The sequence below is a fragment of the Lithobates pipiens genome, unplaced genomic scaffold (genome assembly GCF_037356315.1).
Source record: "Lithobates pipiens isolate NorthernLeopardFrog02 unplaced genomic scaffold, aLitPip1_a1.2 Scaffold_8, whole genome shotgun sequence".
Classification (NCBI taxonomy): domain Eukaryota; kingdom Metazoa; phylum Chordata; class Amphibia; order Anura; family Ranidae; genus Lithobates; species Lithobates pipiens.
The window spans coordinates 478,971,068-478,985,207 of NW_027507903.1; the positions used below are offsets into that span (position 1 = coordinate 478,971,068).

The 14,140-nt window shown below is 41.4% G+C and overlaps 1 protein-coding gene across 3 annotated transcripts in view; it reads right to left on the reverse strand.

Annotated features, from left to right (window-relative positions):
* The window catches only part of HIPK2 (homeodomain interacting protein kinase 2), a 107,916-nt gene that overhangs the window by 21,063 nt on the left and 72,713 nt on the right, over nucleotides 1-14,140 (reverse strand). The window contains exons 9-12 of one of the 3 annotated variants that reach the window (XM_077468772.1): nucleotides 13,928-14,049; nucleotides 9,813-9,952; nucleotides 7,578-7,790; nucleotides 2,962-3,246 (exon numbers count right to left, since the gene is read on the reverse strand). In XM_077468772.1, coding sequence (XP_077324898.1) covers nucleotides 2,962-3,246; nucleotides 7,578-7,790; nucleotides 9,813-9,952; nucleotides 13,928-14,049 — 760 coding nt within the window. Of the gene's footprint in view, nucleotides 1-2,961; nucleotides 3,247-7,577; nucleotides 7,791-9,812; nucleotides 9,956-13,927; nucleotides 14,050-14,140 lie in introns of all 3 variants that reach the window. The other 2 variants (XM_077468773.1, XM_077468771.1) reach the window with 2 other exon arrangements.

Consider the following 14,140-nt stretch of genomic DNA (forward strand, 5'->3'; position numbering starts at 1 on the left):
CCGCTGTCTCTGGGATCCGTGTGTTTCCCAGCAGACAGCGGGGGACCTTCGGAAAGGGGCGTAGATTCTGCGGAAAGGGGCGTAGATTCTGCAGATATCTATGCTGGAAGTGGGTGCAGATACCTGTACTGTACAGGTCCATGCACCCCCTCCCCCCTGAAAGGTGCCAATTGTGGCGCCGGAGGGGGGGAGGGTTCCAATGAGCGGAAGCTCCACTTTAGGGTGGACCTCCGCTTTAAGGTGGCAATGGCCGGAAATGCTAGGCGACGTTTGAGTGACTTCTCAGCAAAATAAAACATGGAGACATGGATGAATGGATGAGTTTTCTTTGAATATTAAAAATGAATGGTTGACCTGGATGGACTTGTATCTTTTTTCAACCAGATTAACTATGTAATTAAAAAGTGTTTTTGGTTTGTGGTGTTCAGATGCACTCTAGTTCCGCTTTAGGCCTGGTTCACACCTATGCATTTTTAGTGCATTTTGAGTTTTGCCTCTCTCTCATTGACACACCACAGTCCATTTAACATGGTCTCCTATGGATGTAGTTCACATATTTGTATTTTATGGAAAGGGCGAGTTTTTTCTTCTTCAGTTTTTTAGTTCCATATACTTCAATTGTTTAAAGATTGTGTATTGAAAAAATGCAAACTGTAACCTGCAGAAGTGTGAATCAGGCCTTAAAAAAAAGTGGATTGGGAAAACACCACATTATGGCCACTAGATGGAGCTCAATATTATAGGCACTAAGTATTTATTTCCTTATTTCCTAAGATCCTCAGCTTCATCTTGTGGCCATAATGCATTTGACATGTAAATAAAAATAAAAAGAGAACATTTGACCCCCCCCCCCACCACCACCACCACCATCATTTCCAAATAAATGAATGGACCAGCAGTTTTGCACGTGAAATAGCTATGGAAATATATTTGTAAATACACCCTCTAATGTCATTTCACAGTGTTAATAGAAACTATTGGTGGGAGATTACATTGTTAGCAATGAAAAGCAGGTTGAAAGTGTTTAAACCTGCTGGGAAATTGCTAAGTGTAATTGCCACTGATCATATGCACAGTTGACAGTTACTGAAGCAATGCATTGTGGGAACAGATGTCAGATTTGTGCATTTATCCAGGGGTCTTCAAACTACGGCCCTCCAATTGTTCAGAAACTACAATTCCCATCATGCCTAGTCATGTCTGTGAATGTCAGAGTTTTTACAATGCCTCATGGGATGTGTAGTTCGGCAACAGCTGGAGAGTCGTAGTTTGAAGATTCCTGATCTATACCAAGGCAGAGCAACCACATGTGACAGTAATGACTAAAGGCCTACAGTTAAAGAATATGTAAACCCCAACAATTAACTACTCTATTTTTTTGGTCTGTTAAATATAGCATTAAAAGCATTTTTGATAGAACTGTTCAAAAAGAAAAAAAAATACCTTTAGATACTGCCAGAATTCCAGTGAGCTCTTAAAGTGATATTAAAGACTTGTTTTTTTTATGTTATTCTTACCTGCTCTTTGCAGTGGTTTTGCACAAAGAAGCCCAGATCCTCCTCTTGTCGGGCCCCCCACCGGCATTCCTGGCCCCTTCCTCCTCCACAGTGCCCCCATTGCAAGCACCCAAGCAGGCTCGCTCCCAACACACTGCTCTGTGTGTCCATTCACAAACAGATCTGTGACTCGGCCCCTCCCCCTCTCTCTCATTGGCTCAATGGCTGCAATTGACAGCAGCAGGAGCCAATGGGAAGTGAGAGTCCTTGGAGAGCCGAGGCTCTCATGCATATCACTGGATCGCGATGTGGCCAAGGCAAGTATGCGGGGACGGGGGGACGGGGGCTACTGCACAGAGAAGGATTTCTACCTTCATGCATAGAATGCATGAAGGTAAAAGATCTGGATCCTTTAGAATCCCTTTAACTTCCTGTAATGAGTTAATATAGCTGCACTGAAAGCTCAATCAGTATTTTAAGCCCTGCCCAGTTCTCTCTGTGAACTACAAAACACCTCCCTCCTTGTGATGAAGATGGGCAGATGGGGGGGGGGGGGGGGGGGGGGGGTTTAGTCCCGACACACTTGCAGTTTGATTTCCTAAAACTGGCGAGTGCAAACTATGGTGCAACTCTTGCGAAGAAACCAATCAGGTTCCAGTTTTTTGGGGTTTTTTTTTGTCAAAGCTCAATTGAACAAGCTCAAGTTAAAAGATGATTGGCCACCATGCACCAGATTTTGCATTCTCCAGTTTAAGGAAATCAACCTCTTTTTGTCCTAAGGTGACAACATTGTTCCTTCATAGATACAGTACAATGAGTGTTGTCACCCTAGTAAAGGAAGTGTGTTATGGGCAGGATCGCCAGATGAAAATAAAAAAAAAGTCTGGAAAAAAGGAAACTAAGGCATCCAGCACATCAAAATCCTGCTAAGCTGCAAGTTTTTCCATTTTTGTTCATGGGTGGACATGCACTTTAAGTAATTTAGGAAGGTGTGGAAGCAGATTTAACAGCGTTAAAATTACAGTTTTCCTGCATTGCAGATTACATTGAGGAAGGAGGGATGAGGGGCCTTATGTATGTAAAATCTATTTTTCAGTATGTCCGGTATCATGTCTCATAATCTAAATATGTTGCAGAGTTTCTTACCTGGAGATTCTGCCAGTAGCAGCACTTCCCCTTGCTGGCTGACAATGCTGAGCTACTTAAAAATTCTATATGGCTCCAAATCCCTTCTCAGCAGTATATGACACGATCCTGCTGAATGTACTGGCCACTCATACACCCATAACTCCTACAGAGAATAATTCTGAGCCTCTCCAATTATGGAGTTACTTATTATGCTTATTGCTAAACTTCCTCCAATATAACCAAGCAGGAGAATGTTTGGGAAGTCCATGTAATTAAATATAACTTATACTGTCTGGCTGTAACAATGATATCAATGCTCCTGGTATTTGGCACTCACCTGGGGGCAACGTGTTTCTGCTCCTCCTCCTCGTCAGTGTCGCTGCTGATAGTGATGACGCTCACGGCCGGGCTGGGCGTATCAGGGATGACGATTGTTTGGCGCTGATGGTCAACACGGGATGGGGCCACAGAACTGTCCCCCCAACCGCAGGTGATGGAGGGGACACAGGGGGCAGAGCTCTGTGGCACAGAGCAGCGAGGAGGCGTGTTCTCCTTTACCCGTTTGGAGCGCTGGGGGGAGCTGTGTGATTGGGAGGAGGAAACCTCGTAGGAAGAGGCGTTTCTGCTGGGCAGAACCAGCAATGTAGAGAGAGAGGAAGGAAAAGAGGAGAAAAGAGAGACAGCGTTAAATAGCGACTCAGTTCTAGTGTCATTGTTTTACAAATAACAGTGATATCATCAGAACACACAATTATTATTAAATGTTACATTTACAGCTGTCAATAAAATAATTTTGTTTAACAAAAGTCTATGCAAGTCGTAATGAAATCTGAAAAAAGTAGTGCAGAAACCTTTCTCAAAGTCGCTGCGGCATGAGTCGCAGCAATTTGAATGGTTCCATTGGCAGCAATATTAAATCGCATGGCAAATCACACCGGTGTGAACGAGAAGGGTTATTTTTTAATTTTTTTCAACTTTCCAAGCTGGTGCTTACAATGATCAACTTTTATTATTTATGTAAAACCTTTATCCCAAAAGGGAAAAAAAATTGTTGCTGTTACTTTTTTAAATGTGTTATCTGGAGTTCTGCTTTTATCTGTTAGTAAAATCCTTCTAAATCTATTAGTCCATCTAACAATTCCTTCTCCCCTAATTGTCCTGCTGTCCAAAGATGTCTCTGTTACTCCTTCATCCAGAGTGAAGATTGAGTGTCGGTTCACACCAGTGCGTGGTGCAAGATCGCATGTGACTCGCACCGCACTGCAATGTCTGTGCAATGCAATTTCAGCCATACAGATAATATGGCTGAATTTGCATTGCATTCAGACCAAACTCAGGCCGCGTACACACGCGGGGACTGTTCGCTCAACTTTGTTCGTCAAACAGTTTCAGCGGACAGTCCGCTCAAAATTAGCATGGACGGACATGGCCACACACGACGTACGAACAGTTTGCTGAAACCGTGCGCGATGACGTGAACGGCACGTACGACGGGACTAGAAAACGACGTCCTATACACTGCAATGCAACCTTCGGCGTATAAATTCTTTCTGAGCATGCGCGGAACTTTGTTTGACGAACAAGCCTACACACGAGGGGACTGTTCGCTGAAACAAGGTTTCAGCGGACAGTTTTTCGGAAATTCCGAAAAACCTTGTTCAGCAGACTGTTCGCTGAAACTGTCCGCTGAAAGCCCACACACGAGCGGACTGTCCGCTGAAACACTGTTCAGCGGACAAAGTTGAGCGAACAGTCCCCGCGTGTGTACGCGGCCTCACACAGGATCTTTTTTTGGTCCGCACCAGAATTGAAAGCATGGGTGTTCATACCCATGCGATCAAATTCATGTTCGAACTGTCAGTTTGCAGTGCGATATGTGAGCTGAAATGGGGGTGCCATTAACATTGTACTGACACTCCCTGCAGTTCGCATATGGCAGTGTGAACTGCCTTGCAAGTTGGGTGCGATGCGGAAACCCGCAGTGGAGTCGCAGGCTTCCCGCATCACACAAGTGTGAACCGACACTAAGACAGGAGGTGTATTAATAGCTAGATCACTGGGTGAAAATAAAGGAAAAAAATTAAAAAGAAAACGAATGCAGTCACCACATCTAAGGACTGGTAAGCTGCAATAAATTACATTTTTATTCTTGGGTTTAGATTTACACTTTAAAGTTATTTAAGGAAAATCATGTGGGTGTGTGAAATAAACAGTCAGTGTGTAAGTGGTGAAATGAACTGGTTTTCTTTTGGTGTAATAAATAAAATATTTTAAAAATAAGAGAAAACTTATTTAACCCCTTCCCGCCGATGTAAAAACACATATATGCAACCTCACAGAAGTGGGCTTTTTTCCGAGAGGCCGCATATATGCATACCTCACTTTGTGCTGGGAGCGCACCATTGAGAGCCCCAGGCCCCGTACTAATGATCAGAACCCGGATCTCCCGATTTGGGGTCACCTGATTGCTGTGGTAGGCTCTGATTGGCTAGCACAGTGATCAGTCACTGTGAAGCCTCCCCCTGTGTTTTTCTCTTTCTGGGAATGGAAAGGAAAGATACAATGTATCTTTCTCTTTCCTTGCAGAGAGAGAAAAAAAAAGTGTTTGTAAAAAAATAAAAATAATAAAAAATAAAATAAAGAAAGAAATATTTATATCAAGATTTGATCTAGGTCAGTGCCAGGGTTAGTCTTTGGGTCAAGTAAGGTCAGGGTCAGTATATTTTGGGAAGGATTTTTTTTAAAAACTAGTATCAGTGTCAGTTAGATCTCTTTCATACCGAAGGTGTTTTCAGGTGTTTTAGCGCTACAAATAGCGCCTGTAAAGCTCATGAAAAGCGCCTCTCAAGCCTGCACTTGCAGGACCAAAAACAAAAGTCCTGCAAGCAGCGTCTTTGGGGTGTATACACCGCTCCTAAACTGCCCCTGCTATTGAGATCAATGGGCAGCGCTGCCAAAGAAGGGGTTAAAAGCACCCCGCTCCTGCCCGCTCAGTGTCGGTAAAGCACCGCTAAAGCTGGTGGCACTTTACCGCTGACGCAGCCCGCACCCCAGTGTGAAAGGGCTCTTAGTGTTAGTGTGTTTTAGGTAAGACAATAAAAATAAAAATAAAATAAAAGTCCTGCCAGCAGTTTCTTTGGAGCGCCTTAGGAGCGGTGAGCTCACCGCTCCTAAAGCGCCCCTGCTCATTGAAATCAATAGGCTGCACCGCTGGTTTTAACCCTTTTCCAGCTGCTAGCAGGGGTTAAAAGAGCCCCGCTAGCAGTGAAAAAACAACGGTAAAGCGCAGATTTACCGCCGACGCCCGGGGCAGCTCGGTGTGAAAGGGCTCTTAGTGTAGGACAGAATGTGGAAGTTGAGTACCCACCCTGGCACAGTAAGTGAGGGAACATCTACACAACAGCAATAAAAACCTGGACGAGGGCTCTACATCTTCACCATTCTGTTATAATATAGTAGAGCTGCACGATTCTGGCCAAAATGAGAATCACAATTTTTTTGCTTAGAATAAAGATCACGATTCTCTCACAATTCTCGTGACGTAACATCATCTTTCACATTATACAAAAAATTGGGCTAACTTTACTGCTTAATTTTTTAGTAAAGCGGGAGTTCCGCCGTTTTTTTTTTTTTTTTTAAAGTCAGCAGCCAAAAATACTGCAGCTGCTGACTTTTAAAATATGGACACTTACCCATCCAGCGAGCCCGCGATGTCAGCACCCAAAGCCGATCTCTCGATGCTCGAGTCGCGCTGCGCAATAAGGACGGTCCCTGCTGTCTCTGGGATCCGTGTGTTTCCCAGCAGACAGGAGGGGCCCCACAGGAAGTGGTGTAATAGCAACAGAATCTGTGGCTATCTATGCCCCGAAGTGGGTGCCGGTATCTGCACCCACCTCCCCCCTGAAAGGTACCAATTGTGGCACCGGAGGGGGGGAGGGCTCTGATGAGCGGAAGTTCCACTTTAGGGTGGAGCTCCGCTTTAATTCACTGAAGTGTGTTTTTTCTCCAAAAAATTGCATTTGAAAAGACCGCTGTGCAAACAGAGTGTGACTTAAATATTGTAACAACCGCCATTTTATTTTTTAGGGTCTGTTGAAATAAAATATATAAAATGTTTGGGGGTTCTAAGTAACTTTCTAGCAAAAAATACTTTAACTTAAAAGCAACAAATGTTAGAAAAAGGTTTAGTCTTGGTTAAACTTCCCTCATTTACAGACCAAAGTTAATTTCTTTCATCTAAAAGGACTATATGTTACAATGTTTCTGTTTATCTCTGTCTATGAGATGCTGTTATAAACTTGGCAGGTTACCCGTTTTTTTTGTTGTTGTTTTTTTATATAACTGTCAGGTGGGAAATAATCGTGATCTGATTCTTTAATAAGTAATCGTGCAGCTCTATAATATAGTGTTTTATTGCTGTATGTGTAGACATTGGAAATATCTGTCTTGGGGGCCACCACCACTGAGACAGGAAGGCTCGTTTCACACCACTGCGATGCGAGAACCCATGCAAATTCAATGCAGGTTCCCACATCACATACAACTTGCAGGCATTGGTGTGAACGCCCATACGATCCGATTCTGGTGCGGAACAAAAAAGGGTCCTGCATGACTTTGGTCCGAATGCGATGCAAATTCAGCCATACAATCTGTATGGCTGAATTTGCATCGCACAGACATCGCATGTGATTTGCACAGCAGTGCGGTGCGAATCACATGTGAGGTCGCACAGAGCACCAGTGTGAACTGAGCTGAAGTGAGTGAAAATTTTCCCCAAAGGGGACACAGACAGCAATAAACATGCGACAAAAGATCTAAGCCTTCCCTGTTCATTGCAAAATATGGGAAAATACATTTTGAAGTTTTACTTAAAGTAGTAATTTTGGCTAGAGGTAATTAAACATTATTATAACAGATATATTTCATTCACACAATCAGATTATTCACTCTCACCGATAAGCCCCGCCCACCAGCCTGGCGGCTGACCTGGTTGAGGAGTGGTGCTGTTTTTTGCGCGAAGAGGAAGCACTGGTTGGCTGCTGTCTCATGACATGAGCCACGCCCACATTTAGAGGTTGGGCAGAGGGTAGGGTCACATGACCAGCCAGGAGGGCCGGCTGCTGCATGATGGGGTTGTAGTGGGCACCGTGGTGGGCATGGCTGTTTCTGGAGACAGGAAAGAACACAATCAGAATTACTGATACAAAGTTACCCAGGCTAAGCACTAAAACATCATCTATCTATCTATTTATTATGTCTGTCTATCTAATATATATATATTTAAATATCTAATTTGTCTATCTATCTATCTATCTATCTATCTATCTATCTATCTATCTATCTATCTATCTATCTATCTCTCCAATATATCTATCTATCTAATACATATACTTATCTATCTAATCTATCAACCTTATCTATCTAATGCTCTGTACTATATCTATCTTACTAATGCATTTATCTATCTATCTATGTATCTATCTATGTATCTATCTATCTATCTATCTATCTATCTATCTATCTATCTATCTATCTATCTATCTATCTATCTATCTATCTATCTATCTAATACATATATTAAATATCCTATTTGATTATCTGTCTATCTATCTATCTACAGTGTGTATAGGAAATAATCACCCCCCCCCCCCACCCATGTCAGGAAAAAAAAATCAAAAACAGAATCACTGAGTTGGAAAAAGGATCACCCCCTGATCACCTTGAACGCACTTTGAAGATTCTGAGGCCACATGGAAAAAGGTGTTATGGTCAGATGAGACAAAAATTTAATTATTTGGCCTCAACGCCAAACGATATGTCTGACGGAAATCCAATACAGCTCCCCATCCAAATAACAACATTCCTACAGTAAAGCATGACGGTGGTAATATCATGTTATGGGGGTGTTTCTCTTCAGCAGGGACTGGAGCGCTTGTCAGGATAGAAGGAAAAATGGATGGGGCAAAATACCATCAAATTCTTGAGAAAAAATCTGCTGCCCTCTGTCAGAAAGGTTTACCTTCCAACATGTCAATGGCCCAAAGCACACAGCAAAAATGACCATACAGTGGTCAGAGGAGAAAAAGGCGATTGTGCTTGCATGGCCTAACCAGAGCCCAGACTTAAACCCCATTGAAAATCTGTTGAATGACTCGAAGACTACAGTCCACAAACTGTCGCCATAGAATTTAACTGAACTTGAGCGATTCTGCAAAGAAAAGTGTGCAAATATTACAAAGTCTAGATGTGCAAAGTTAGTAGAGAAATATCCCAACAGACTATAGGCTGTAATTAAAGCAAAAGGTGGTTCAACAAATTACTGACACAGGGGGTGATCCTTTTTCCAACTCAGTGATTCTGTTTTAGATTTTTTTTTTTTTTTTTCTGACATGGTGTTATATCTTTTACTTGGATGTTGTCAGTTACACTGAGTAAATAAGGCTGGGTGTAACAAAAACTGTCTGTCTTCATTCAGGCTGCAAAGCAATAAAATGTTATTATTTTAAAGGGGGTGATTCTTTTCTATACCCACTGTATCTATTTATTTATAGTGCTATACTATACCTATATGTCTAATGCATTTATTTATCTATCTATCTACACATGTCTACATCTATCTAGTCTTATCTATCTATCTACCTAACACATCTATCTATCTATCTATCTATCTATCTATCTATCTATCTATCTATCTATCTACCTAATACATATAATTTTCTGCCTAATCTATCTACCTTATCTATCTATATATAGCTTGATACTATATCTATCTTGCTAATACATGTATTTAACTACTTAATCTATCTAGCTATCTAATCAAATCTATCTATGTCTACTATATCTATCTATCTACCTAACACATACATCTACCAAATCTATCTATCTATCTATCTATCTATCTATCTATCTATCTATCTATCCTATTTTATATCTGATCCATCTATCAATCTATTTAAATAGGCATCCAGAATTCTAGTTTTGAATAGATTTTGGGGGGTGGAGTCACCCGATATCATTGTTTTCCTCTTGGAGACTGGCCGGTTAGAATTACAAAATGACAAATCCTTGGGCAGGTAAACTAGCCTGCTCAATTGTATTTCAACTTCAAATTCAGCTGTCAGTCTGGAGTTTAACTTAAAAAACAAAACCTTAAGCTCCCCTGCAGTGGACCGGATAGGACAGACTTACCGCCAGTCTGCCAGCTGCTGGGTGCCCGTCATGCTGTCTGGGATGACCGCGGCATGCTGGACAGATGTGTGGGCTGCAACTCCTGCCAACTGCTGCCAGGCCGGTGGAAGGAGGATCTGCTGAGTGCCGCTTGGCCAAGCCTGCTGCAAAGAAAAGAAAAAAAAAAGTTCATTCAGCAAAGCCAGCAAAAATATAATATTGTAAGCATATCAGTATAGAATTTTCAGATTTGAGCAGATCCGCTCCATAATCATAGTATTTTTCTTGACAATGCATTCTTCAATTTACCCTTCAGAAAGACAGTGCCATCTTTGTTCAGGCAACATCCAGAGTCACCATCTACTTTCTGGACTAAGATGCCGGCTCAGAGATGACACAATCATGTAAATCCTGATGCCTGTGCGGCTCTTGGTTGTGTTCACAAATGTCTGACACAGATAAGCCCTTCTCCACCCTCTCGTTTTGCGACTTGAATGAGAGAATAAGAGAATGCTTCCTCCTGCTCGCAACTGCAGAAGACTAATTACACCATCTCAGCTTAGGCAAAGTCACTGACCGGAGGTCACAGACGTTTCTTTTTCTTTTTTTTTTTTTAAATGAGATGGCTTTTTAACAAACAACAAAAGGCAAAGCTTTTTGGAAAAGTATTCTTTTGCTGTATATTGTGATATGTCAGGAGGTTATACATGTAGACACCTGTACAGTTACTGACAGGTCCACTTTAAACGTATTCCCCCCCATCATACACTACACTTGCTAACTTCTCATTATCCCAGATCTTTTTAATTCTGGTCTTTACCTGAATTGCTGAATATAGCCTATGTGTCTGTTGTATATATGTTTTCATTCTTGAACTACTCTCAGTCCTGGCCTTGGCTTGCATTCACTGTTTTGTAAGTTTGCTTTTTTTCAATATAAAATATTGTCCCCTCTATGCCAAGGTGACTCCTATAAGTGTTGTTGATTTTTATATTTTCTGGATTGTATTTTGGTTGGTGAAATTTTGTATGTAAAACAGTTTTCTAATAAACTTAGCTTGAATATAAAAATATTGTGAAAGAATTGCTGAACATAAAAAAAAACTTCAAAAAGCATTTATTGTATATTTAGGTTGCAAATTATTACACAGTAGGGCTAGAAAAACAGAACAGAAAATGTATTATTTTTCCTAAATAGCAAAGAAAACATTTTAATATGCGCACAGACTGGTATCAGTGGCAGTGCACTGGACTTTTAAAGTGTGGGTTTTAAAGTTCTCATGGTGCTTTCCAGACTGCCCACTAGGTGGAGCCACTTAGATAACCATAAGCTGAAGTGTCACTACCTTTCAGACATTGCAGGCTCCCTTCTTACTTGCTTATAAGTGCTCATGCACACGGACGTTTTTAAAAACTGGCTGCAAAGCTAGCTCCGACGCCTGGAAAAATCGGCGTTAAGAACGCGATTTTTACCGCGTTTTTCACTGTCGTTTTTGCGCGTTTTTTAGCGTTAACGTTAAGTAGCATTTTTAAAGAAACACATCTCTTGGCTATAGCACTCAGAAAACAAAGAAAATATGTTGCGCGTTTGTGCGCGTTTTCCCGCGATTCGCGTTTTTACAGCTCTAGCTCCACGCAAGGGAACGCACTGGTCCTGGGTTTTTTTTACAGCTTAAAAACGCCTATGCCATTTGCAGCTCAAAAACGCCTAGGTGGGCATGAAGCCATAGACTAACATGGACAGGCCTTTTTAAGCTGCAAAAAACGCTCAAAAAAGCGGCTGTAAAAACGTCCGTGTGCATGAGGCCTTACTGTTGAGCCATAGACAATATAACACCCTTTCAGCCCCAGCACCCAGGAAGCATTCTGCAAATGTGAAGAAATCACACCAAATTTTGCCTTCTGAATAGGTGGCGTCTTAAAGAGAACCGGTTACATAATAACAAACCATTGGAGTACACAGGGCATAAAAAAAGCTGTGTCTGTGATTCTCCTTAAAGGGGAACTGCAGCCTGCTCACATAAATTGTAATAAAAACATCTTTGCCATTCTGAAGCTTCCCTCCAACCCCTTTGCATATTATTTTATATATATTGCGATTCTGTTCTTCCTAAATATGCTGCAGAAATCTCCCTCCCCTGAGTCTGGCTGTAATCATTTAACTGTAACTGAAGCTGCTGCCTGCCCACTTCTTGGATTTACACAGACACACTCCTCCAGCTCTCATTGGCCCTCTTATGACTCATCCGCCTCCCTTCCTGGAAAACTCTCATGAGAGTGACAGAGAGGGAGCTGTGCATGATGTCATAAGCCTAGGCTTTTTTCCAGACAAGAAACAGGAATTGGGCTGTAGAAGGTATTTACTAGCAGAATAAAATATTTTACTATCCAAAGCTAAAACAACAAGGGCAGAATATTTAATAGATGGGAAGTTGAAAAAAAATGACTGAAGTTCTGCTTTAAAGAATAAGCATACGTTTAATAAACCCTTATCAAGAAAATCAAGCAAGTAGGCAAGCATGCCCTTTAAACCTTTGCCACCTGTCTTGCTGTCCTTGCAGAATTACATTGCATTCATCAAAGATTCTGCCAGTTCAAATTTTCTGGTAAAGCTTTTAACAGACACTTGCTTTTCTGTATATGAGAGTTATATCCAGAAAAGTATTACTGGGATGACTTCAGATATGTCTGACCTCCAAGCTGGCTGACTGGGATCAGCAGGGGCTATGCAGACCTCAATGGATATATTTGTTTATATAATGGAGTGCATTTCTTCTTTACATTATTTTGGTCACTTTACAGAATGCAGGTGCTATGTAGAATTATAGAGCTGTTGGTGTTGAATCAGCCAGGTGTGTAACAGCTAAACGTAACAGTCAGGGATAATTTTCACCAGTGTTACAACTGTTTACCTTTTTTAATGAACTTTATTGAAATGGCGCAAAGACATTTCATTAAGTTCAACTGCCGGCCACGTGGTGCAAGGTGGTGGATTGTCCCGCACTGCATTGTGCTGGAAAAAAATATTGCACTCAGTACTTTTTTTTAGTGCACATCTCCTACACACCACCACAACACATTGGTGTGAACTGGGCACACAGGGGACAAGGCATTTGCCTTGTCTTGCGGTGAAGCTTCTCTGGAATAGCCACTCAATGCAGTCCCACCGCATCTGGTGTGAATATACGCGTAAGCTCCGATTCACGCCGGTGCCAAGTCGCACCCCATTGTTGGCAATGGAACCGTTCAAATGGCCATGACTCATGTTGCAGTGACTTTGAAAAAGGTTCCTGCACTACTTTTTTTCGATTTCATTGTGACTTGTATAGACTTCTGTTAAAAGGAGTGGCAATGAAATTGGAGGTTCAAATCGCACTAATCTACGGCTTTGAAAGAGAGCTGAAGTAGCACAATTTCAAAGCCGCACCAGTGTGCACAAAGGCTAAATTGTATTTTTATCACAAATGCACAATTTTTTTTAATTTGGGATTATTTAATAATTGAACTAACCCATATCAACCAATAATAATCATCTTGCGTGACAGAATGTGAAATCTTATTGGCTGGATTACTGTCCTTTGCCCCTCATACACAATTATTCTTTAATTTGAGATTATTTAATAATTGCACTAACCCATATCAATTTATAATAATCATCTTGCATGGCAGAATGTGAAATCTCTTTTGGTTGGTTTACTGTCTTTTGCCTCTCATGCACAATTATTCTTTAATTTGGGATTATTTAATAATTGCACTAACCCATATCAACCAATCATAACCAGCTTGCATGGCAGAATGTGAAACATTATTGGTTTGATTGCTGTTATTTGCCCCTCATGCACAATTTATTATTTAATTTGAGATTATTTATTAATTGCACCAACCTATATTAACCAATAATAATAATTTGCATGCCAGAATGTGAAATCGTATTGGTTGGATTACTGTCCTTTGCCCCTCATGCACAATATTTCTTTAATTTGGGATTATTTAATAATTTCACTAACCCATATCAACCAATGATAATCATCTTGCATGGCAGAATGTGAAATGTTATTGGTTGGATTACTGTCCTTTGCCCCTCACAAAGGCTCTATGTAATGACATACTAAATGTAGGTAAATCAACAGCCCATACCTGTGCCAGGAGTCCTGACTGGATCTGCAGGGCTTGGGCCCCAGCGGTCTGCGTCACAAGGGGCACAGTGTTATCCATGCGCACGGAGTAGCCACCATGTTTGGAAGGAGAGGTCTGCAGTCCTGGTCAAACAAAGAAACGGATTAGTGCATCCCACAGAGGAATTTATCACTTAATGAGGTTGTGTGTGCAGTCAGAGACCTTGCCATTAAT